Source organism: Oncorhynchus nerka, unplaced genomic scaffold (genome assembly GCF_034236695.1).
Source record: "Oncorhynchus nerka isolate Pitt River unplaced genomic scaffold, Oner_Uvic_2.0 unplaced_scaffold_1211, whole genome shotgun sequence".
In the NCBI taxonomy this organism is placed as follows: domain Eukaryota; kingdom Metazoa; phylum Chordata; class Actinopteri; order Salmoniformes; family Salmonidae; genus Oncorhynchus; species Oncorhynchus nerka.
This window is the reverse complement of record NW_027040119.1, coordinates 65897-90000: the sequence shown is the minus strand read 5'-3', so window position 1 is coordinate 90000 and position 24104 is coordinate 65897. Positions and strand designations below refer to the sequence as shown.

Genomic DNA, 24104 nt, shown 5'->3' with positions numbered 1-24104 from the left:
CGTAGTGCTCTCTGGTCTGAACTCCGTAGTGCTCTCTGGTCTGAACTCCGTAGTGCTCTCTGGTCTGAACTCCGTAGTGTTCTCTGGTCTAAACCCCGTAGTGCTCTCTGGTCTGAACTCCGTAGTGCTCTCTGGTCTGAACTCCGTAGTGCTCTCTGGTCTGAACTCCGTAGTGCTCTCTGGTCTGAACTCCGTAGTGCTCTCTGGTCTGAACTCCGTAGTGCTCTCTGGTCTGAACTCCGTAGTGCTCTCTGGTCTGAACTCCGTAGTGCTCTCTGGTCTGAACCCCGTAGTGCTCTCTGGTCTGAACTCCGTAGTGCTCTCTGTGAACACTTGGTGGGGGCCTGCTGCTCTTCAACAGCTGCTTTGACAAACACAGACAGAGCATCGTACACTGGCCAGATTGGTGTCAATAATGTCTGTGTGTCGCTCTCTTTCTCAGGTTTGGGCCGTTCCAGGGAAGTATGCTTTAATGGGAGCTGCAGCACAACTGGGTGAGTGTCATTCCTGGGGTCCTTCCTCTGGTTTAGAGATGTCACACTGACTGTTTACCTGATAGTATCATTCCTGGGGTCCTTCCTCTGGTTTAGAGATGTCACTCTGACTGTTTACCTGATAGTGTCATTCCTGGGGTCCTTCCTCTGGTGTAGAGATGTCACACTGACTCTTTACCTGATAGTATCATTCCTATCAGTCTGGTTTAGAGATGTCACTCTGACTGTTTACCTGATTTGTCTTCATGCATTTTAATATAATAATGCAATACCTTCTCCTGTCCAGAAGGGGGCATAGTGAGAATGACTCAATTTAAGTCATGATGTAATTGTAATAGAGTTAGTAGTAGATATAGTGTGTATATATATATATATATATACTGTATAATGTGTATGTTCAGTCTTAGCCAAAAGTTTTGAGAATGACATAAATATAAATTTCCAAGTTTGCTGCTTCATTGTCTTTAGATATTTTTGTCAGATGTTACTATGGAATAGTGAAGTATAATTACAAGCATTTCATAAGTGTCAAAAGCTTTTATTGACAATTACATGAAGTTGATGCAAAGAGTTAATATTTGCAGTGTTGACCCTTCTTTTTCAAGACCTCTGCACTCCGCCCTGGCATGTTGTCAATTAACTTCTGGGCCACATCCTGACTGATGGCAGCCCATTATTGCATCATCAATGCTTGGAGTTTGTCAGAATGTGTCTGTTTTTGTTTGTCTCCCTTGGCTGAGAAGCAACCCCACACATGAATGGTCTCAGGATGCTTTACTGTTGGCATGACACAGGACTGATGGTAGTGCTCACCTTGTCTTCTCCGGACAAGCTTTTTTCCAGATGCCCCAAACAATCAGAAAGGGGATTCATCAGAGGAAATGACTTTACCCCAGTCCTCAGCAGTCCAATCCCTGTACCTTTTGCAGAATATCAGTGTGTCCCTGATGTTTTTCCTGGAGAGAAGTGGCTTCTTTGCTGCCCTTCTTGACACCAGGCCATCCTCCAAAAGTCTTCGCCTCACTGTGCGTTTGCAGATGAACTCACACCTGTCTGCTGCCATTCCTGAGCAAGCTCTGTACTGGTGGTGCCCCGATCCCGCAGCTGAATCAACTTTAGGAGACGGTCCTGGTGTTTGCTGGACTTTCTTGGGCGCCCTGAAGCCTTCTTCACATCAATTGAACCTCTCTCCTTGAAGTTCTTGATGATCTGATAAATGGTTGGCCTTTGAAGCCCTTTTTGTGCAAAGCAATGATGACGGCACTTGTTTCCTTGCAGGTAACCATGGTTGACAGAGGAAGAACAATGATTCCAAGCACCACCCTCCTTTTGAAGCTTCCAGTCTGTTATTCGAACTCAATCAGCATGACAGAGTGATCTCCAGCCTTGTCCTCGTCAACACTCACACCTGTGTTAACGAGAGAATCACTGACATGATGTCAGCTGGTCCTTTTGTGGCAGGGCTGAAATGCAGTGGAAATGTTTTTTGGGGGGGGGATTCAGTTCATTTGCATGGCAAAGAGGGACTTTGCAATTAATCTGATCACTCTTCATAACATTCTGGAGTATATGCAAATTGCCATCATACCATCTGAGGCAGCAGACTTTGTGAAAATGAATATTCGTGTCATTCTCAAAACTTTTGGCCATGACTGTACGTTCTGTATTAATAATAAGTAATGTAATGTCTCGTCCTCCTCTAGGGGGCATAGTGAGGATGACTCTCACGACTGTATATACTGTATTAATAATAAGTAATGTAATGTCTCCTCCTCTCCTCTAGGGGGCATAGTGAGGATGACTCACGACCGTATATACTGTTTTAATAATAAGTAATGTAATGTCTCCTCCTCTCCTCTAGGGGGCATAGTGAGGATGACTCTCACGACTGTATATACTGTATTAATAATAAGTAATGTAATGTCTCGTCCTCTCCTCTAGGGGGCATAGTGAGGATGACTCTCACGACTGTATATACTGTATTAATAATAAGTAATGTAATGTCTCCTCCTCTCCTCTAGGGGGCATCGTGAGGATGACTCTCAGTTTAACAGTCATCATGGTGGAAGCAACAGGAAACGTGACGTACGGTCTCCCCATCATGTTGGTGCTGTTGACGGCCAAGGTAGTAGGGGACTACTTTGTGGAGGTGAGTCTGAGGCACATATAATATACTATACTGACTTAATGAGGCCATCCGTAGTGGACCAAAAACAAGGCTCCCCCGTCACTGTCTTGGCCTGAAGACATGTTACCACTGTTAAATTCATAGACGCAACTATCGATGCAAGGAGTTACCCTCCAAAGGGTATGTAAAGGATGGGGGCGGCAGGGTAGCCTAGTGGTTAGAGCGTTGGACTAGCAACCGGAAGGTTGCAAGTTCAAACCCCCGAGCTGACAAGGTACAAATCTGTCGTTCTGCCCCTAAACAAGGCAGTTAACCCACTGTTCCTAGGCCGTCATTGAAAATAAGAATTTGTTCTTAACTGACCCTGCCTGGTTGAATAAAATTTAAAAAAATGTACAATGTTTATGTTTACAGATATTACACGACTGTAGCTTATCCTTTGGTTCTGAATGGGGTTACAACAGTTCAATTAATATCAGCTCATGATGTCAGTTATTTTCTAGAACAATCAATAAGTATTTATTATTGGTCTATAAATCCCAGAATGGATGTAGCGACTGTGGATTTACGTTAACGGCAATATCCTGTCAATGAAGAGGGTTGAAGGGTGGGGCCAAACTCCTCCGTTGTCTTGGTGACGTAGCTACCAATCCTGTCAATGAAGAGGGTTGAAGGGTGGGGCCAAACTCCTCCGTTGTCTTGGTGACGTAGCTACCAATCCTGTCAATGAAGAGGGTTGAAGGGTGGGGCCAAACTCCTCCGTTGTCTTGGTGACGTAGCTACCAATCCTGTCAATGAAGAGGGTTGAAGGGTGGGGCCAAACTCCTCCGTTGTCTTGGTGACGTAGCTACCAATCCTGTCAATGAAGAGGGTTGAAGGGTGGGGCCAAACTCCTCCGTTGTCTTGGTGACGTAGCTACCAATCCTGTCAATGAAGAGGGTTTAAGGGTGGGGCCAAACTCCTCCGTTGTCTTGGTGACGTAGCTACCAATCCTGTCAATGAAGAGGGTTTAAGGGTGGGGCCAAACTCCTCCGTTGTCTTGGTGACGTAGCTACCAATCCTGTCAATGAAGAGGGTTTAAGGGTGGGGCCAAACTCCTCCGTTGTCTTGGTGACGTAGCTACCACGTAGTAGCAGCCTGAAGCTCTTCATGCACATGCACTGAGACTGTGGGAGACTGTGGGACAGTGCCCTGCCCACTGAGACTGTGTGAGACTGTGGGACAGTGCCCTGCCCACTGAGACTGTGTGAGACTGTGTGAGACTGTGGGACAGTGCCCTGCCCACTGAGACTGTGTGAGACTGTGGGACAGTGCCCTGCCCACTGAGACTGTGGGAGACTGTGGGACAGTGCCCTGCACACTGAGACTGTGTGAGACTGTGGAACAGTGCCCTGTCCACTGAGACTGTGTGAGACTGTGTGAGACTGCCCTGCCCACTGAGACTGTGTGAGACTGTGTGAGACTGTGTGAGACTGTGGGACAGTGCCCTGCACACTGAGATTGTGTGAGACTGTGGGACAGTGCCCTGCCCACTGAGACTGTGTGAGACTGTGGGACAGTGCCCTGCCCACTGAGACTGTGTGAGACTGTGGGACAGTGCCCTGCCCACTGAGACTGTGTGAGACTGTGTGAGACTGTGGGACAGTGCCCTGCCCACTGAGACTGTGTGAGACTGTGGGACAGTGCCCTGCCCACTGAGACTGTGGGAGACTGTGGGACAGTGCCCTGCACACTGAGACTGTGTGAGACTGTGGAACAGTGCCCTGTCCACTGAGACTGTGTGAGACTGTGTGAGACTGCCCTGCCCACTGAGACTGTGTGAGACTGTGTGAGACTGTGTGAGACTGTGGGACAGTGCCCTGCCCACTGAGACTGTGTGAGACTGTGGGACAGTGCCCTGCCCACTGAGACTGTGTGAGACTGTGGGACCGTGCCCTGCCCACTGAGACTGTGTGAGACTGTGGGACAGTGCCCTGCCCACTGAGACTGTGTGAGACTGTGGGACAGTGCCCTGCCCACTGAGACTGTGTGAGACTGTGTGAGACTGTGGGACAGTGCCCTGCCCACTGAGACTGTGTGAGACTGTGGGACAGTGCCCTGCCCACTGAGACTGTGGGAGACTGTGGGACAGTGCCCTGCACACTGAGACTGTGTGAGACTGTGGAACAGTGCCCTGTCCACTGAGACTGTGTGAGACTGTGTGAGACTGCCCTGCCCACTGAGACTGTGTGAGACTGTGTGAGACTGTGTGAGACTGTGGGACAGTGCCCTGCCCACTGAGACTGTGTGAGACTGTGGGACAGTGCCCTGCCCACTGAGACTGTGTGAGACTGTGGGACCGTGCCCTGCCCACTGAGACTGTGTGAGAATGTGGGACAGTGCCCTGCCCACTGAGACTGTGTGAGACTGTGGGACAGTGCCCTGCCCACTGAGACTGTGTGAGACTGTGGGACCGTGCCCTGCCCACTGAGACTGTGTGAGACTGTGGGACAGTGCCCTGCCCACTGAGACTGTGTGAGACTGTGGGACAGTGCCCTGCCCACTGAGACTGTGTGAGACTGTGTGACAGTGCCCTGCCCACTGAGACTGTGTGAGACTGTGTGACAGTGCCCTGACCACTGAGACTATGAGACTGTGTTAGAGTGCCCTGCCCACTGAGACTATGAGACTGTGTTAGAGTGCCCTTCCCACTGAGACTGTGTGAGACTGTGTGAGACTGCCCTGCCCACTGAGACTGTGGGACAGTGCCCTGCCCACTGAGACTGTGTGACAGTGCCCTGCCCACTGAGACTGTGGGACAGTGCCCTGCCCACTGAGACTGTGGGACAGTGCCCTGCCCACTGAGACTGTGTGAGACTGCCCTGCCCACTGAGACTGTGTGAGACTGCCCTGTCCACTGAGACTGTGTGAGACTGTGTGAGACTGCCCTGCCCACTGAGACTGTGTGAGACTGTGTGAGACTGTGTGAGACTGTGGGAGACTGTGGGAGACTGTGGGACAGTGCCCTGCACACTGAGACTGTGTGAGACTGTGGGACAGTGCCCTGCACACTGAGACTGTGTGAGACTGTGGGACAGTGCCCTGCCCACTGAGACTGTGTGAGACTGTGGGACAGTGCCCTGCCCACTGAGACTGTGTGAGACTGCCCTGCCCACTGAGACTGTGTGAGACTGTGTGACAGTGCCCTGCCCACTGAGACTATGAGACTGTGTTAGAGTGCCCTTCCCACTGAGACTGTGTGAGACTGTGGGACAGTGCCCTGCCCACTGAGACTATGAGACTGTGTTAGAGTGCCCTTCCCACTGAGACTGTGTGAGACTGTGTGAGACTGCCCTGCCCACTGAGACTGTGTGAGACTGTGTGAGACTGTGTGAGACTGTGTGACAGTGTCCTGCCCACTGAGACTGTGTGAGACTGTGTGAGACTGTGTGAGACTGTGTGACAGTGCCCTGCCCACTGAGACTGTGTGAGACTGTGTGAGACTGCCCTGCCCATTGAGACTGTGTGCGACTGTGTGAGACTGTGTGAGACTGTGGTACAGTGCCCTGCCCACTGAGACTGTGTGAGACTGTGGGACAGTGCCCTGCCCACTGAGACTGTGAGACTGTGGGACAGTGCCCTGCCCACTGAGACTGTGAGACTGTGGGACAGTGCCCTGCCCACTGAGACTGTGGGACAGTGCCCTGCCCACTGAGACTGTGGGACAGTGCCCTGCCCACTGAGACTGTGGGACAGTGCCCTGCCCACTGAGACTGTGGGACAGTGCCCACTGAGACTATGAGACTGTGTTAGAGTGCCCTTCCCACTGAGACTGTGTGAGACTGCCCTGCCCACTGAGACTGTGTGAGACTGTGTGAGACTGCCCTGCCCACTGAGACTGTGTGAGACTGTGTGAGACTGCCCTGCCCACTGAGACTGTGTGAGACTGTGTGAGACTGCCCTGCCCACTGAGACTGTGTGAGACTGTGGGACAGTGCCCTGCCCACTGAGACTGTGTGAGACTGCCCTGCCCACTGAGACTGTGTGAGACTGTGTGACAGTGCCCTGCCCACTGAGACTATGAGACTGTGTTAGAGTGCCCTTCCCACTGAGACTGTGTGAGACTGTGTGAGACTGCCCTTCCCACTGAGACTGTGTGAGACTGTGTGAGACTGCCCTGCCCACTGAGACTGTGTGAGACTGTGTGAGACTGCCCTGCCCACTGAGACTGTGTGAGACTGTGTGAGACTGTGTGACAGTGTCCTGCCCACTGAGACTGTGTGAGACTGTGTGACAGTGCCCTGCCCACTGAGACTGTGTGAGACTGTGTGAGACTGCCCTGCCCACTGAGACTGTGTGCGACTGTGTGAGACTGTGTGAGACTGTGGTACAGTGCCCTGCCCACTGAGACTGTGTGAGACTGTGGGACAGTGCCCTGCCCACTGAGACTGTGAGACTGTGGGACAGTGCCCTGCCCACTGAGACTGTGAGACTGTGGGACAGTGCCCTGCCCACTGAGACTGTGAGACTGTGGGACAGTGCCCTGCCCACTGAGACTGTGGGACAGTGCCCTGCCCACTGAGACTGTGGGACAGTGCCCTGCCCACTGAGACTGTGGGACAGTGCCCACTGAGACTATGAGACTGTGTTAGAGTGCCCTTCCCACTGAGACTGTGTGAGACTGCCCTGCCCACTGAGACTGTGTGAGACTGTGTGAGACTGCCCTGCCCACTGAGACTGTGTGCGACTGTGGGAGACTGTGTGACAGTGCCCTGCCCACTGAGACTGTGTGAGACTGTGTTAGAGTGCCCTTCCCACTGAGACTGTGTGAGACTGTGTGAGACTGCCCTGCCCACTGAGACTGTGTGCGACTGCCCTGCCCACTGAGACTGTGTGAGACTGTGTGAGACTGCCCTGCCCACTGAGACTGTGTGCGACTGTGGGAGACTGTGTGACAGTGCCCTGCCCACTGAGACTGTGTGAGACTGTGTGAGACTGCCCTGCCCACTGAGACTGTGTGCGACTGCCCTGCCCACTGAGACTGTGTGAGACTGTGTGAGACTGTGTGAGACTGCCCTGCCCACTGAGGCTGTGTGAGAGTGAAGTGTTGCATCTCATCTCAGTATCTGTGGTGTTGCTCGTGGCAACGGAAGTCTCAGTTGATTGTTTGTCGTTCTGAGGTTCAGTCTGTGTAGTAATCCATCTGGTCATTCTGAGGTTCAGTCTGTGTAGTAATCCATCTGGTTGTTCTGAGGTTCAGTCTGTGTAGTAATCCCTCTGGTTGTTCTGAGGTTCAGTCTGTGTAGTAATCCATCTGGTTGTTCTGAGGTTCAGTCTGTGTAGTAATCCATCTGGTTGTTCTGAGGTTCAGTCTGTGTAGTAATCCCTCTGGTTGTTCTGAGGTTCAGCCTGTGTAGTAATCCATCTGGTTGTTCTGAGGTTCAGTCTGTGTAGTAATCCATCTGGTTGTTCTGAGGTTCAGTCTGTGTAGTAATCCATCTGGTTGTTCCTAAGGGTCGTTCTGAGGGTCAGTCTGTGTAGTAATCCATCTGGTTGTTCCTCAGGGTCGTTCTGAGGTTGTCTGTGTAGTAATCCATCTGGTTGTTCTGAGGTTCAGTCTGTGTAGTAATCCATCTGGTTGTTCTGAGGTTCAGTCTCTGTGTAGTAATCCATCTGGTTGTTCTGAGGTTCAGTCTGTGTAGTAATCCATCTGGTTGTTCAGAGGTTCAGTCTGTGTAGTAATCCATCTGGTTGTTCTGAGGATCAGTCTGTGTAGTATAATCCCTCTGGTTGTTCCTCAGGGTCTGTATGACATCCACATCAAGCTGCAGAGTGTTCCCTTCCTGCACTTGGAGGCCCCTGCCACCTCCCACTGGCTAACAGCCAGGTAAGCCACTCTCTCATTGGCCGACTGCTGAGTAAGCCCTTCTCCTATTGGCTTACTGGCCGATTAGCCCGTTACCCATTGGCTTAACTACCAGTTGACCCTCTGACCTCACTACTCTCCTTTTTCTCTCTCTCTAAATCTCCCCCTCTCTCTCTATCGATATCACCCTCCCTCCATCCTTCCCCTCTCTCAGGGAGGTGATGGGTGCCCCAGTCACCTGTTTTAACCGTATAGAAAAGGTTGGCACCATCGTGGACGTCCTTAGCAACACCTCCACCAATCACAACGGTTTCCCTGTCGTCGTGCCGGTCGCCGCTAGCGACGATGTATGGAAAGCTCTGCCCGAAGGCCATTAATTTCTTATAGTTGGGCTTGACTTCTAATTGGCTGAGAAAGTTGATTATCTCTGAACAGTCTATGACTCCTCCTTCTTTCATTCATCCTTGCTTTCTGTCTTCTCTTTCACTCATCCCTTCATCCCTTCATCCTCTCCTCAGCTGGGGAAGATCTGTGGACTCATCCTTCGTTCTCAGCTCATTGTTCTGCTCAAACACAAGGTGAGAGAAGCTCTAGGTGTCTGTCCTGTCCTGTCGATCTGTCTGTCCTGTCTCTGTATTAATCTCTCTCACATTCTCTTTCTCTCTCCTCTCTCTCCTCTCTCTCTCCTCTCTCTCTCTCTCTCTCTCTCTCTCTGTCTCTCTGTCTCTCTCTCTCTCTCTGTCTCTGTCTCTCTGTCTCTCTGTCTCTGTCTCTCCTCTCTCTCTCTCTCCTCTCTCTTTCTCTCCTCTCTCTCTCCTCTCTCTTTCTCTCCTCTTTCTCTCCTCTCTCTTTCTCTCCTCTCTCTCTGTCTCTCTGTCTCTGTCTCTCTCCCTCTCTCCCTCTCTCTCTCTGTGTCTATGTCTCTCTGTCTCTCTCTCTCTGTCTCTCTGTCTCTCTCTGTCTCTCTGTCTCCTCTGTCTCTGTCCAGGTGTTTGTAGAGCTGGCTCGGTCCAGGTTGACCCAGAGGAAGCTACAGCTGAAGGACTTTAGGGATGCCTACCCTCGCTTCCCCCCCATCCAGAGTATCCACGTCTCCCAGGATGAGAGGGAGTGCATGATGGACCTGACAGAGTTCATGAACCCTACACCCTACACCGTACCACAGGTATATACTGTGCCTTCGGAAAGGACTCCTTGATGAATTCCACATTTTGTTGTTACACACAATACCCCAATAATGACAAAGTGAAAACTACAATGTTATCTCCTGTCACAGCCATTAAACTCTGTCAGTTAGGTTAGTATTGTGGAGTAACTATAATGTTGTTGATCCATCTACAATGTAGTTGATCCATCCTCAGTGTTCTCCTGTCACAGCCATTAAACTCTGTAACTGTTTTAAAGTCACCATTGGCCTCATGGTGAAATCCCTGAGTGGTTTCCTTCCTCTCCGGCAACTGAGTTAGGAAGGACGCCTGTATCTTTGTAGTGATTTGGGTGTATTGATACACCATCCAAAGTGTAATTAATAACTTCACCATGTTCAAAAGGATATTCAATGTCTGCTTTTTAAATGTTGACCCATCTAGGGGTTGTGGAGTAACACATTTAGAAAGTAACCTAGCAACCCTGTCGACCAATAGGAGCCCTTTGTGAGGCAGTGTAAAACCTCCCTGGTCTTTATGGTTGAATCTGTGTTTGTAATTCACTGAGGGACCTTACAGGAACCACACACCCCCTCTCACTCTCTCTCTCTCCCCCAACAGGAGACGTCTCTTCCTCGTGTGTTTAAGTTGTTCAGAGCTCTGGGTCTCAGGCACCTGGTCGTAGTGGACAGCGAGAACAGGGTGAGTTACTGTGTGTGTGTGTGTACCCCTACGGTACTGTGTGTGTTTACCCCTACGGTACTGTGTGTGTTTACCCCTACGGTACTGTGTGTGTGTACCCCTACGGTGCTGTGTGTGTGTACCCCTACGGTGCTGTGTGTGTGTACCCCTACGGTACTGTGTGTGTTTACCCCTACGGTACTGTGTGTGTGTACCCCTACGGTGCTGTGTGTGTGTACCCCTACGGTGCTGTGTGTGTGTACCCCTACGGTGCTGTGTGTGTTTACCCCTACGGTACTGTGTGTGTGTACCCCTACGGTACTGCGTGTGTGTACCCCTACGGTACTGCGTGTGTGTGTGTGTGTGTGTGTGTGTGTATGTACCCCTACGGTACTCTGTGTGTGTGTGTGTACACCTACGGTACTGTGTGTGTGTGTGTGTGTGTGTGTTTGTGTGTGTACACCTACGGTACTGTGTGTGTGTGTGTGTACCCCTACGGTACTGTGTGTGTGTGTGTACACCTACGGTACTGTGTGTGTGTGTGTGTGTGTGTGTACCCCTACGGTACTGTGTGTGTGTACACCTACGGTACTGTGTGTGTGTGATAATATATGTGTATATATATGAGCTGGTGTGTATAGGTTCAACTATATAGATGTTCTATGTGTTAATAGCATATATTCAATATTTTTTTCAGAATACATTTTTCTACAAATGATGTCCTATTCCCTACATAGTGTCCTTAAACCACCTGGGACCAGTCCCTGTTCTCTAATGATAATGTATTATTCCCTACATAGTGTCCTTAAACCACCTGGGACCAGTCCCTGTTCTCTAATGATAATGTATTATTCCCTACATAGTGTCCTTAAACCACCTGGGACCAGTCCCTGTTCTCTAATGATAATGTAGTATTCCCTACATAGTGTCCTTAAACCACCTGGGACCAGTCCCTGTTCTCTAATGATAATGTAGTATTCCCTATATAGTGTCCTTAAACCACCTGGGACCAGTCCCTGTTCTCTAATGATAATGTAGTATTCCCTACATAGTGTCCTTAAACCACCTGGGACCAGTCCCTGTTCTCTAATGATAATGTAGTATTCCCTACATAGTGTCCTTAAACCACCTGGGACCAGTCCCTGTTCTCTAATGATAATGTAGTATTCCCTACATAGTGTCCTTAAACCACCTGGGACCAGTCCCTGTTCTCTAATGATAATGTAGTATTCCCTACATAGTGTCCTTAAACCACCTGGGACCAGTCCCTGTTCTCTAATGATAATGTAGTATTCCCTACATAGTGTCCTTAAACCACCTGGGACCAGTCCCTGTTCTCTAATGATAATGTAGTATTCCCTATATAGTGTCCTTAAACCACCTGGGACCAGTCCCTGTTCTCTAATGATAATGTATTATTCCCTATATAGTGTCCTTAAACCACCTGGGACCAGTCCCTGTTCTCTAATGATAATGTATTATTCCCTATATAGTGTCCTTAAACCACCTGGGACCAGTCCCTGTTCTCTAATGATAATGATAATGTATTATTCCCTATATAGTGTCCTTAAACCACCTGGGACCAGTCCCTGTTCTCTAATGATAATGATAATGTATTATTCCCTATATAGTGTCCTTAAACCACCTGGGACCAGTCCCTGTTCTCTAATGATAATGTATTATTCCCTATATAGTGTCCTTAAACCACCTGGGACCAGTCCCTGTTCTCTAATGATAATGTATTATTCCCTATATAGTGTCCTTAAACCACCTGGGACCAGTCCCTGTTCTCTAATGATAATGTATTATTCCCTATATAGTGTCCTTAAACCACCTGGGACCAGTCCCTGTTCTCTAATGATAATGTATTATTCCCTATATAGTGTCCTTAAACCACCTGGGACCAGTCCCTGTTCTCTAATGATAATGATCATGTATTATTCCCTATATAGTGTCCTTAAACCACCTGGGACCAGTCCCTGTTCTCTAATGATAATGTAGTATTCCCTATATAGTGTCCTTAAATCAAATCAAATCAAATCAAATTTATTTATATAGCCCTTCGTACATCAGCTGATATCTCAAAGTGCTGTACAGAAACCCAGCCTAAAACCCCAAACAGCAAACAATGCAGGTGTAAAAGCACGGTGGCTAGGAAAAACTCCCTAGAAAGGCCAAAACCTAGGAAGAAACCTAGAGAGGAACCAGGCTATGTGGGGTGGCCAGTCCTCTTCTGGCTGTGCCGGGTAGAGATTATAACAGAACATGACCAAGATGTTCAAATGTTCATAAATGACCAGCATGGTCGAATAATAATAAGGCAGAACAGTTGAAACTGGAGCAGCAGCACAGTCAGGTGGACTGGGGACAGCAAGGAGTCATCATGTCAGGTAGTCCTGGGGCACGGTCCTAGGGCTCAGGTCCTCCGAGAGAGAGAAAGAAAGAGAGAAGGAGAGAATTAGAGAACACACACTTAGATTCACACAGGACACCGAATAGGACAGGAGAAGTACTCCAGATATAACAAACTGACCCTAGCCCCCCGACACATAAACTAATGCAGCATAAATACTGGAGGCTGAGACAGGAGGGGTCAGGAGACACTGTGGCCCCATCCGAGGACACCCCGGACAGGGCCAAACAGGAAGGATATAACCCCACCCACTTTGCCAAAGCACAGCCCCCACACCACTAGAGGGATATCTTCAACCACCAACTTACCATCCTGAGACAAGGCCGAGTATAGCCCACAAAGATCTCCGCCACGGCACAACCCAAGGGGGGCGCCAACCCAGACAGGCCGACCACAACAGTGAATCAACCCACCCAGGTGACGCACCCCCAGGGACGGCATGAGAGAGCCCCAGTAAGCCAGTGACTCAGCCCCGTAGCAGGGTAGAGGCAGAGAATCCCAGTGGAAAGAGGGGAATCGGCCAGGCAGAGACAGCAAGGGCGGTTCGTTGCTCCAGAGCCTTTCCGTTCACCTTCCCACTCCTGGGCCAGACTACACTCAATCATATGACCCACTGAAGAGATGAGTCTTCAGTAAAGACTTAAAGGTTGAGACCGAGTCTGCGTCTCTGACATGGGTAGGCAGACCGTTCCATAAAAATGGAGCTCTATAGGAGAAAGCCCTGCCTCCAGCTGTTTGCTTAGAAATTCTAGGGACAATTAGGAGGCCTCGTCTTGTGACCGTAGCGTACGTGTAGGTATGTACGGCAGGACCAAATCAGAGAGATAGGTAGGAGCAAGCCCATGTAATGCTTTGTAGGTTAGCAGTAAAACCTTGAAATCAGCCCTTGCTTTGACAGGAAGCCAGTGTAGAGAGGCTAGCACTGGAGTAATATGATCAAATTTTTTGGTTCTAGTCAGGATTCTAGCAGCCGTATTCAGCACTAACTGAAGTTTATTTAGTGCTTTATCCGGGTAGCCGGAAAATAGAGCATTGCAGTAGTCTAACCTAGAAGTGACAAAAGCATGGATTAATTTTTCTGCATCATTTTTGGACAGAAAGTTTCTGATTTTTGCAATGTTACGTAGATGGAAAAAAGCTGTCCTCGAAATGGTCTTGATATGTTCTTCAAAAGAGAGATCAGGGTCCAGAGTAACGCCGAGGTCCTTCACAGTTTTATTTGAGACGACTGTACAACCATTAAGATTAATTGTCAGATTCAACAGAAGATCTCTTTGTTTCTTGGGACCTAGAACAAGCATCTCTGTTTTGTCCGAGTTTAATAGTAGAAAGTTTGCAGCCATCCACTTCCTTATGTCTGAAACACATGCTTCTAGCGAGGGCAATTTTGGGGCTTCACCATGTTTCATTGAAATGTACAGCTGTGTGTCATCCGCATAGCAGTGAAAGTTTACATTATGTTTTAAACCACCTGGGACCAGTCCCTGTTCTCTAATGATAATGTATTATTCCCTATATAGTGTCCTTAAACCACCTGGGACCAGTCCCTGTTCTCTAATGATGATGATAATGTATTATTCCCTATATAGTGTCCTTAAACCACCTGGGACCAGTCCCTGTTCTCTAATGATAATGCATTATTCCCTATATCGTGTCCTTAAACCACCTGGGACCAGTCCCTGTTCTCTAATGATGATGATAATGTATTATTCCCTATCTAGTGTCCTTAAACCACCTGGGACCAGTCCCTGTTCTCTAATGATAATGTATTATTCCCTATATAGTGTCCTTAAACCACCTGGGACCAGTCCCTGTTCTCTAATGATAATGTAGTATTCCCTACATAGTGTCCTTAAACCACCTGGGACCAGTCCCTGTTCTCTAATGATAATGTATTATTCCCTATATAGTGTCCTTAAACCACCTGGGACCAGTCCCTGTTCTCTAATGATAATGTATTATTCCCTATATAGTGTCCTTAAACCACCTGGGACCAGTCCCTGTTCTCTAATGATAATGTAGTATTCCCTACATAGTGTCCTTAAACCACCTGGGACCAGTCCCTGTTCTCTAATGATAATTATTCCCTATATAGTGTCCTTAAACCACCTGGGACCAGTCCCTGTTCTCTATGATAATGTATTATTCCCTATATAGTGTCCTTAAACCACCTGGGACCAGTCCCTGTTCTCTAATGATGATGATAATGTGTATTCCCTATATAGTGTCCTTAAACCACCTGGGACCAGTCCCTGTTCTCTAATGATAATGTAGTATTCCCTATATAGTGTCCTTAAACCACCTGGGACCAGTCCCTGTTCTCTAATGATAATGTATTATTCCCTATATAGTGTCCTTAAACCACCTGGGACCAGTCCCTGTTCTCTAATGATAATGTAGTATTCCCTATATAGTGTCCTTAAACCACCTGGGACCAGTCCCTGTTCTCTAATGATGATGATAATGTATTATTCCCTATATAGTGTCCTTAAACCACCTGGGACCAGTCCCTGTTCTCTAATGATAATGATATGTATTCCCTATATAGTGTCCTTAAACCACCTGGGACCAGTCCCTGTTCTCTAATGATGATGATAATGTATTATTCCCTATATAGTGTCCTTAAACCACCTGGGACCAGTCCCTGTTCTCTAATGATAATGTATTATTCCCTATATAGTGTCCTTAAACCACCTGGGACCAGTCCCTGTTCTCTAATGATGATGATAATGTATTATTCCCTATATAGTGTCCTTAAACCACCTGGGAGTCCCTGTTCTCTAATGATAATGTATTATTCCCTATAGTTCTAAACCACCTAATGATAATGATAATGTATTATTCCCTACATAGTGTCCTTAAACCACCTGGGACCAGTCCCTGTTCTCTAATGATAATGTATTATTCCCTCCTATAGTGTCCTTAAACCACCTGGGACCAGTCCCTGTTCTCTAATGATAATGTATTATTCCCTATATAGTGTCCTTAAACCACCTGGGACCAGTCCCTGTTCTCTAATGATAATGTATTATTCCCTATATAGTGTCCTTAAACCACCTGGGACCAGTCCCTGTTCTCTAATGATAATGTAGTATTCCCTATATAGTGTCCTTAAACCACCTGGGACCAGTCCCTGTTCTCTAATGATGATAATGTATTATTCCCTATATAGTGTCCTTAAACCACCTGGGACCAGTCCCTGTTTTCTAATGATGATGATAATGTATTATTCCCTATATAGTGTCCTTAAACCACCTGGGACTGAGTCCCTGTTTTCTAATGATGATGATAATGTCTATAGGTTGTGGTTAAACCACCTGGGACTGGTGATCTAACCTGTTCTCTGTTCTTCTCTCTATAGGTTGTAGGTATAACCTGTCTCTTCTCTCTATAGGTTGTAGTTATAACCTGTCTCTTCTCTTTATAGGTTGTAGGTCTGGTGACCAGGAAGGACTTGGCTCGCTACCACCTGGGGAAACACGGACTGGAGGAGATGCAACTGGCTCAGACATGATGCACATCCTACTATTATTACTACCACACACACACACACACACACACACACACGACCGAGAGACTACACTGGTCACCTGTTGCCTAGTTACCTGTGAGACCCCCCAATCTATGCATTCTGATTCTCCCGGGGTTAGAGGTCAGGGGTCCTTGTCAATCACCGATGCCAAAACAGTCCGTTTGACTTTCAACATAACAGCATAACAACTACAGCCTCTCTCTCTCTCTCTCTCTCTCTCTCTCGCCCTCTCTCTCTCTCTCTCGCCCTCTTTCTCTTTCTCTCTCTCTCTCTCTTCTGTCTCTCTTTCTCTTCTCTCTCCGTCTCTCTCTCTGTGTCTCTCTCTCTGTGTCTCTCTCTGTCTCTCTCTCTGTCTCTCTCTCTGTCTCTCTCTCTGTCTCTCTCTCTGTCTCTCTCTCTCTCAACAAGGCTATAATGCTTTATAAGACTTGTCTTTCTGTGGTTTTATAATGATTCTGACTCGTTTCTGACATCCGTTTTGAGTCTGTTAAGTGGCCTTATCGAAAGCCATTATGACGTCATGAGTTTACAAAGCATTATAAGGGCTCCTATAGATGCTATAATGCATTATAAGGGCTCCTATAGATGCTATAATGCATTATAAGGGCTCCTATAGATGCGCTATAATGCATTATAAGGGCTCCTATAGATGCGCTATAATGCATTATAAGGGCTCCTATAGATGCGCTATAATGCATTATAAGGGCTCCTATAGATGCGCTATAATGCATTATAAGGGCTCCTATAGATGCTATAATGCATTATAAGGGCTCCTATAGATGCTATAATGCATTATAAGGGCTCCTATAGATGCTATAATGCATTATAAGGGCTCCTATAGATGCGCTATAATGCATTATAAGGGCTCCTATAGATGCGCTATAATGCATTATAAGGGCTCCTATAGATGCGCTATAATGCATTATAAGGGCTCCTATAGATGCGCTATAATGCATTATAAGGGCTCCTATAGATGCGCTATAATGCATTATAAGGGCTCCTATAGATGCTATAATGCATTATAAGGGCTCTTATAGATGCGCTATAATGCATTATAAGGGCTCCTATAGATGCGCTATAATGCATTATAAGGGCTCCTATAGATGCGCTATAATGCATTATAAGGCTCCTATAGATGTGCTATAATGCATTATAAGGGCTCCTATAGATGCGCTATAATGCATCATACCTGTTGGCGCTTTAATGAAGACTCTCCCTGACACAACACGTTAAGCCTGCTGATAAATCTGATTTGCACTGTGTGAAATGAAGGAGAAGAAGGAAGCTTTTATTTATTCTAGACTTGTTTTAAAGTAGTCTGTCGACCCACTGGGAGAGGCTGCTGAGCTACAGACTACACAGACCTTTTATTCATGTTTTCTGTGGGAGACTTCATTCAGTAGGAAATGACACGAGGTCAGAATTTGCAGGTATGTTTTGTATTTTGCGGAGGTTTCCCAACGTGGAATTAGAATGAATGTATTGAAATGAATAGAAATGAATTGTTATTCATTGATCGCTCCTGGTGACAGTTGGACTGCAGTGGTCGTCTGCGTCCACTAGGGGGGGTTGTTGAGGTCTGTAGCTTTCCTAGCAGGACACAGTGGTTGTGGGATTGAAATGAAGGTATTTATGACAGTGTATACAACATGTACATGGCCAGGGGTTTCTCCTGACATATCCTAACCAGGGAAACCTCTGGGCTCGGGTTGGGCGCTACCCACACTTCCATACTGTTTCTGTACCATACTGGGGTGTACGGTACTACCAGAAGTGCACACAAAGACACTATTTCAAATTATTATTATTTTAATTATTTTAAACATTTTACGATATGGAAAATTATACCGTGGGTATTTTGAAATACCCTGGTATGGTATCGGCCTACTCTGGACCCTCAGTATATACTACTGCCTGTATAGGTATATCGGCCTACTCTGGACCCTCAGTATATACTACTGCCTGTATAGGTATATCGGCCTACTCTGGTCCCTCAGTATATACTACTGCCTGTATAGGTATATCGGCCTACTCTGGTCCCTCAGTATATACTACTGCCTGTATAGGGATGTTACGAACTCTGCTTGTGTTCTAGATGGAACCCTATATAGTTCACTATATCTCGCTGTCTGTCTCTCTCCCTCTCGGTCTGTCTGTCTCTCTCCCTCTCGGTCTGTCTGTCTCTCTCCCTCTCGGTCTGTCTGTCTCTCTCCCTCTCGGTCTGTCTGTCTCTCTCCCTCTCGGTCTGTCTGTCTCTCTCCCTCTCGGTCTGTCTGTCTCTCTCCCTCTCGGCCTGTCTCTCCCTCTCGGTCTCCCTCTCGGCCTGTCTCTCTCTCTCCCTCTCGGTCTCCCTCTCGGTCTGTCTCTCTCTGTCTCCCTCTCGGTCTGTCTCTCTGTCTCCCTCTCCCGGTCTGTCTCTGTCTCCCTCTCGGTCTGTCTCTCTGTCTCCCTCTCGGTCTGTCTCTCTCTCCCTCTCTCTCGTCTCTCTCCCTCTCGGTCTGTCTGTCTCTCTCTCTCCCTCTCGGTCTGTCTCTCTCTCTCCCTCTCGGTCTGTCTGTCTCTCTCCCTCTCGGTCTGTCTCTGTCTGTCTGTCTCCCTCTCTCTGTCTGTCTCCCTCTGTCTCTGTCTGTCCCTCTCGGTCTGTCTCTCTGTCTCTCTCCCTCTCGGTCCTGTCTCTGTCTGTCCTCTCGGTCTGTCTCTCTCTCTCCCTCTCGGTCTGTCTCTCTGTCTCTCTCATAGGGTACCATTTGGGACACAGTCTATGTATTTCTCTCTCTAGATGTTTTGCTCTCTGACCTCCTGCTATAGAAACATAGACATGTACATTGTCAATGCAAAAATCAACACTGTTTCCCTGATGTGAAAACACAAGTCCATCTGAATGACAACATGCAGACAGGGTCTAAAGTAGTGCACTATATAGGGAATAGGGTGCCATGGGGCTCTGGTCTAAAGTAGTGCACTATATAGGGAATATGGTGCCATGGGGCTCTGGTCTAAAGTAGTGCACTCTATAGGGAGTAGGGTGTCATTTGGGATACAGGTGGTCTGTTTGTATTTGTTGGTGTGTCAGTCTTTACTAGCCAGGATGCCAGATATGTTTGTTGTGACTGTCTGTGTAGAAGCTGGAGACGGGCTGGTGTAACCTGGCAACCCGGCTGGATCATTTCCAACAGGGATGACTAATCGTCTCTACAAAAAGGTCTGCTGTATCGCCTGGCTACCCGATGATTTCTAGAATGGAAATCCATACTAGACCGTCTGATTGGTCCAACCCGACGGTTTCTGGGACCAGAGCCAGAACACGTGTGGCTGTAGCTTCATTCTGATTGGTTAGAGATGATCCCATCGCTGAAGACGACTTTGTTTTGATACTCTGATTGGTTAGAGATGATCCAATCGCTGATGACGACTTTGTTTTGATACTCTGATTGGTTAGAGATGATCCAATCGCTGATGACGACTTTGTTTTGGTACAACAGCCCTCATTTTGACATCGCCACAAACCTACTTCAGCGATGTCAGTCTCAGACTGAAGTAAGTAGGGAACGTAAAACAGAGGAGGGATTCGGTTTGTGTCGTCAGGTCGACCTGCTGTTAGTGTCGGCTTTAGTTCCAGCCAAGCGCTACCAGAACCTGACTCAACTGATCGCTCTGACATAAATAAATAATGATTGATAAGAGGTTATGTAATAAAGACGTTGATTAGATCAATGAGTTGTTACTGTTGAGTCGGAGCAAAAACCTGCAGCTGTAGGGTCAGATTGGACCCCCTGGTTTGACTCCAAACAGCTGTAGGGTCAGATTGGACCCCCTGGTTAGACTCCAAACAGCTGTAGGGTCAGATTGGACCCCCTGGTTAGACTCCAAACAGCTGTAGGGTCAGATCGGACCCCCTGGTTTGACTCCAAACAGCTGTAGGGTCAGATTGGACCCCCTGGTTTGACTCCAAACAGCTGTAGGGTCAGATTGGACCCCTGGTTTGACTCCAAACAGCTGTAGGGTCAGATTGGACCCCCTGGTTTGACTCCAAACAGCTGTAGGGTCAGATTGGACCCCCTGGTTTGACTCCAAACAGCTGTAGGGTCAGATTGGACCCCCTGGTTTGACTCCAAACAGCTGTAGGGTCAGATTGGACCCCCTGGTTTGACTCCAAACAGCTGTAGGGTCAGATTGGACCCCTGGTTTGACTCCAAACAGCTGTAGGGTCAGATTGGACCCCCTGGTTTGACTCCAAACAGCTGTAGGGTCAGATTGGACCCCCTGGTTTGACTCCAAACAGCTGTAGGGTCAGATTGGACCCCTGGTTTGACTCCAAACAGCTGTAGGGTCAGATTGGACCCCCTGGTTTGACTCCAAACAGCTGTAGGGTCAGATCGGACCCCCTGGTTTGACTCCAAACAGCTGTAGGGTCAGATTGGACCCCCTGGTTTGACTCCAAACAGCTGTAGGGTCAGATTGGACCCCCTGGTTCAGATTGGACCCCCTGGTTTGACCAAACAGCTGTAGGGTCAGATCGGACCCCTGGTTTGACTCCAAACAGCTGTAGGGTCAGATTGGACCCCCTGGTTTGACTCCAAACAGCTGTAGGGTCAGATTGGACCCCTGGTTTGACTCCAAACAGCTGTAGGGTCAGATTGGACCCCTGGTTTAGACCCATAGGGTTGGACCCCCTGGTTTGACTCCAAACAGCTGTAGGGTCAGATTGGACCCCCTGGTTTGACTCCAAACAGCTGTAGGGTCAGATTGGACCCCCTGGTTTGACTCCAAACAGCTGTAGGGTCAGATTGGACCCCCTGGTTTGACTCCAAACAGCTGTAGGGTCAGATTGGACCCCCTGGTTTGACTCCAAACAGCTGTAGGGTCAGATGGACCCCCTGGTTTGACTCCAAACAGCTGTAGGGTCAGATTGGACCCCATGATTTGACCCCAAACCCTCAGATGATCATGTGGAATCAACTTGTTTTTTCTAGTTATTTTTCAGACATGATTTAAAATCTGTTGTTTTTCTTTCTTTCTTCTTTCAATCCTCTGTTTGTTTTGACACTTTGTCTTCGGTCACTGGATGATTTAGTCTGCATCTGAAATGGCACCCTATTCCCTATGTAGGGCTCTGATCAGAAGTAGTGCACTATGTAGGGAATAGGGTGTTATAGAGCTCTGGCACCCTATTCCCTATGTATTGCTCTGATCAGAAGTAGTGCACTATGTAGGGAATAGGGTGTTATAGAGCTCTGGCACCCTATTCCCTATGTAGGGCTCTGATCAGAAGTAGTGCACTATGTAGGGAATAGTGTGCTCATCAGAAGTTGCACTATGAGGGAATAGGTTTACTGTCTGCACCCTATTACTTTTTTTGTTTTAGGGAATTTGTTATAGAGCTCTGGCACCCTTTGCTCTGATCAGAAGTAGGTTTACTGTCTGTTACTTTTTTTTGTTTTGTTTGTTTTTTTGTACAGTTCTAGATGTTCAGTAAAGATGATCCTGTTTTATAACTATTTGAAAACCCCCGTTCTGTGAACTAATAAAGTGATGTATTAATATCTGAGTCATGTTGTCTCTTAAAGAGAACACGGACCGCTGTGAGTCCCAGGACAACTGTGATGAGCAGTGGGTGTCTGTCCTGTCGCCTCTGACCAACGAATATTGGCCCCCCTGTTTTTGTATAAATTGTCTTGACAATATTCTACATGTTGGACACAGCAGGTGATTTACTGCACACTGACATGTTGAATCTCTGACTCTCGTTCTCTCTCCCTCCACTTTCTCTTGGTTACACATGTTAGTGAATCTCTGACTCTCGTTCTCTCTCCCTCCACTTTCTCTTGGTTACACATGTTAGTGAATCTCTGACTCTCGTTCTCTCTGCCTCCACTTTCTCTTGGTTACACATGTTAGTGAATCTCTGACTCTCGTTCTCTCTCCCTCCACTTTCTCTTGGTTACACATGTTAGTGAATCTCTGACTCTCGTTCTCTCTGCCTCCACTTTCTCTTGGTTACACATGTTAGTGAATCTCTGACTCTCGTTCTCTCTGCCTCCACTTTCTCTTGGTTACACATGTTAGTGAATCTCTGACTCTCGTTCTCTCTGCCTCCACTTTCTCTTGGTTACACATGTTAGTGAATCTCTGACTCTCGTTCTCTCTCCCTCCACTTTCTCTTGGTTACACATGTTAGTGAATCTCTGACTCTCGTTCTCTCTGCCTCCACTTTCTCTTGGTTACACATGTTAGTGAATCTCTGACTCTCGTTCTCTCTCCCTCCACTTTCTCTTGGTTACACATGTTATTGAATCTCTGACTCTCGTTCTCTCTGCCTCCACTTTCTCTTGGTTACACATGTTAGTGAATCTCTGACTCTCGTTCTCTCTGCCTCCACTTTCTCTTGGTTACACATGTTAGTGAATCTCTGACTCTCGTTCTCTCTCCCTCCACTTTCTCTTGGTTACACATGTTAGTGAATCTCTGACTCTCGTTCTCTCTCCCTCCACTTTCTCTTGGTTACACATGTTAGTGAATCTCTGACTCTTGGTTACACATGTTAGTGAATCTCTCTCGTTCTCCCTCCACTTTCTCTTGGTTACACATGTTAGTGAATCTCTGACTCTCGTTCTCTCTCCCTCCACTTTCTCTTGGTTACACATGTTAGTGAATCTCTGACTCTCGTTCTCTCTCCCTCCACTTTCTCTTGGTTACACATGTTAGTGAATCTCTGACTCTTTCTCTCCCTCCACTTTCTCTTGGTTACACATGTTAGTGAATCTCTGACTCTCGTTCTCTCTGCCTCCACTTTCTCTTGGTTACACATGTTAGTGAATCTCTGACTCTCGTTCTCTCTCCCTCCACTTTCTCTTGGTTACACATGTTAGTGAATCTCTGACTCTCGTTCTCTCTGCCTCCACTTTCTCTTGGTTACACATGTTAGTGAATCTCTGACTCTCGTTCTCTCTCCCTCCACTTTCTCTTGGTTACACATGTTACACATGTTAGTGAATCTCTGACTCTCGTTCTCTCTCCCTCCACTTTCTCTTGGTTACACATGTTAGTGAATCTCTGACTCTCGTTCTCTCTCCCTCCACTTTCTCTTGGTTACACATGTTAGTGAATCTCTGACTCTCGTTCTCTCTCCCTCCACTTTCTCTTGGTTACACATGTTAGTGAATCTCTCTCATGTTAGTGTTCTCTCTCCCTCCACTTTCTCTTGGTTACACATGTTAGTGAATCTCTGACTCTCGTTCTCTCTCCCTCCACTTTCTCTTGGTTACACATGTTAGTGAATCTCTGACTCCACTTTCTCTTGGTTCTCTCTCGCCTCCACTTTCTCTTGGTTACACATGTTAGTGAATCTCTGACTCGTTCTCTCTCCCTCCACTTTCTCTTGGTTACACATGTTAGTGAATCTCTGACTCTCGTTCTCCCTCTACTTTCTCTTGGTTACACATGTTAGTGAATCTCTGACTCTCGTTCTCTCTCCCTCCACTTTCTCTTGGTTACACATGTTAGTGAATCTCTGACTCTCGTTCTCTCTCCCTCCACTTTCTCTTGGTTACACATGTTAGTGAATCTCTGACTCGTTCTCTCTCCCTCCACTTTCTCTTGGTTACACATGTTAGTGAATTTCTGACTCGTTCTCTCTCCCTCCACTTTCTCTTGGTTACACATGTTAGTGAATCTCTGACTCTCGTTCTCTCTCCCTCCACTTTCTCTTGGTTACACATGTTAGTGAATCTCTGACTCTCGTTCTCTCTGCCTCCACTTTCTCTTGGTTACACATGTTAGTGAATCTCTGACTCTCGTTCTCTCTCCCTCCACTTTCTCTTGGTTACACATGTTAGTGAATCTCTGACTCTCGTTCTCTCTCCCTCC

The 24104-nt window shown here is 47.5% G+C and overlaps 1 protein-coding gene across 1 annotated transcript in view; it reads left to right on the top strand.

Moving 5' to 3' along the window:
* The window catches only part of clcn7 (chloride channel 7), a 46553-nt gene extending 30051 nt beyond the window's left edge, over positions 1–16502 (top strand). The window contains exons 16-23 of the mRNA XM_065015922.1: positions 443–494; positions 2516–2643; positions 8403–8488; positions 8682–8814; positions 8986–9045; positions 9456–9632; positions 10234–10314; positions 16134–16502. Coding sequence (XP_064871994.1) covers positions 443–494; positions 2516–2643; positions 8403–8488; positions 8682–8814; positions 8986–9045; positions 9456–9632; positions 10234–10314; positions 16134–16220 — 804 coding nt within the window. The 3' untranslated portion in view covers positions 16221–16502. The remainder of the gene's footprint in view (positions 1–442; positions 495–2515; positions 2644–8402; positions 8489–8681; positions 8815–8985; positions 9046–9455; positions 9633–10233; positions 10315–16133) is intronic.
* Positions 16503–24104: the final 7602 nt, after the last annotated feature.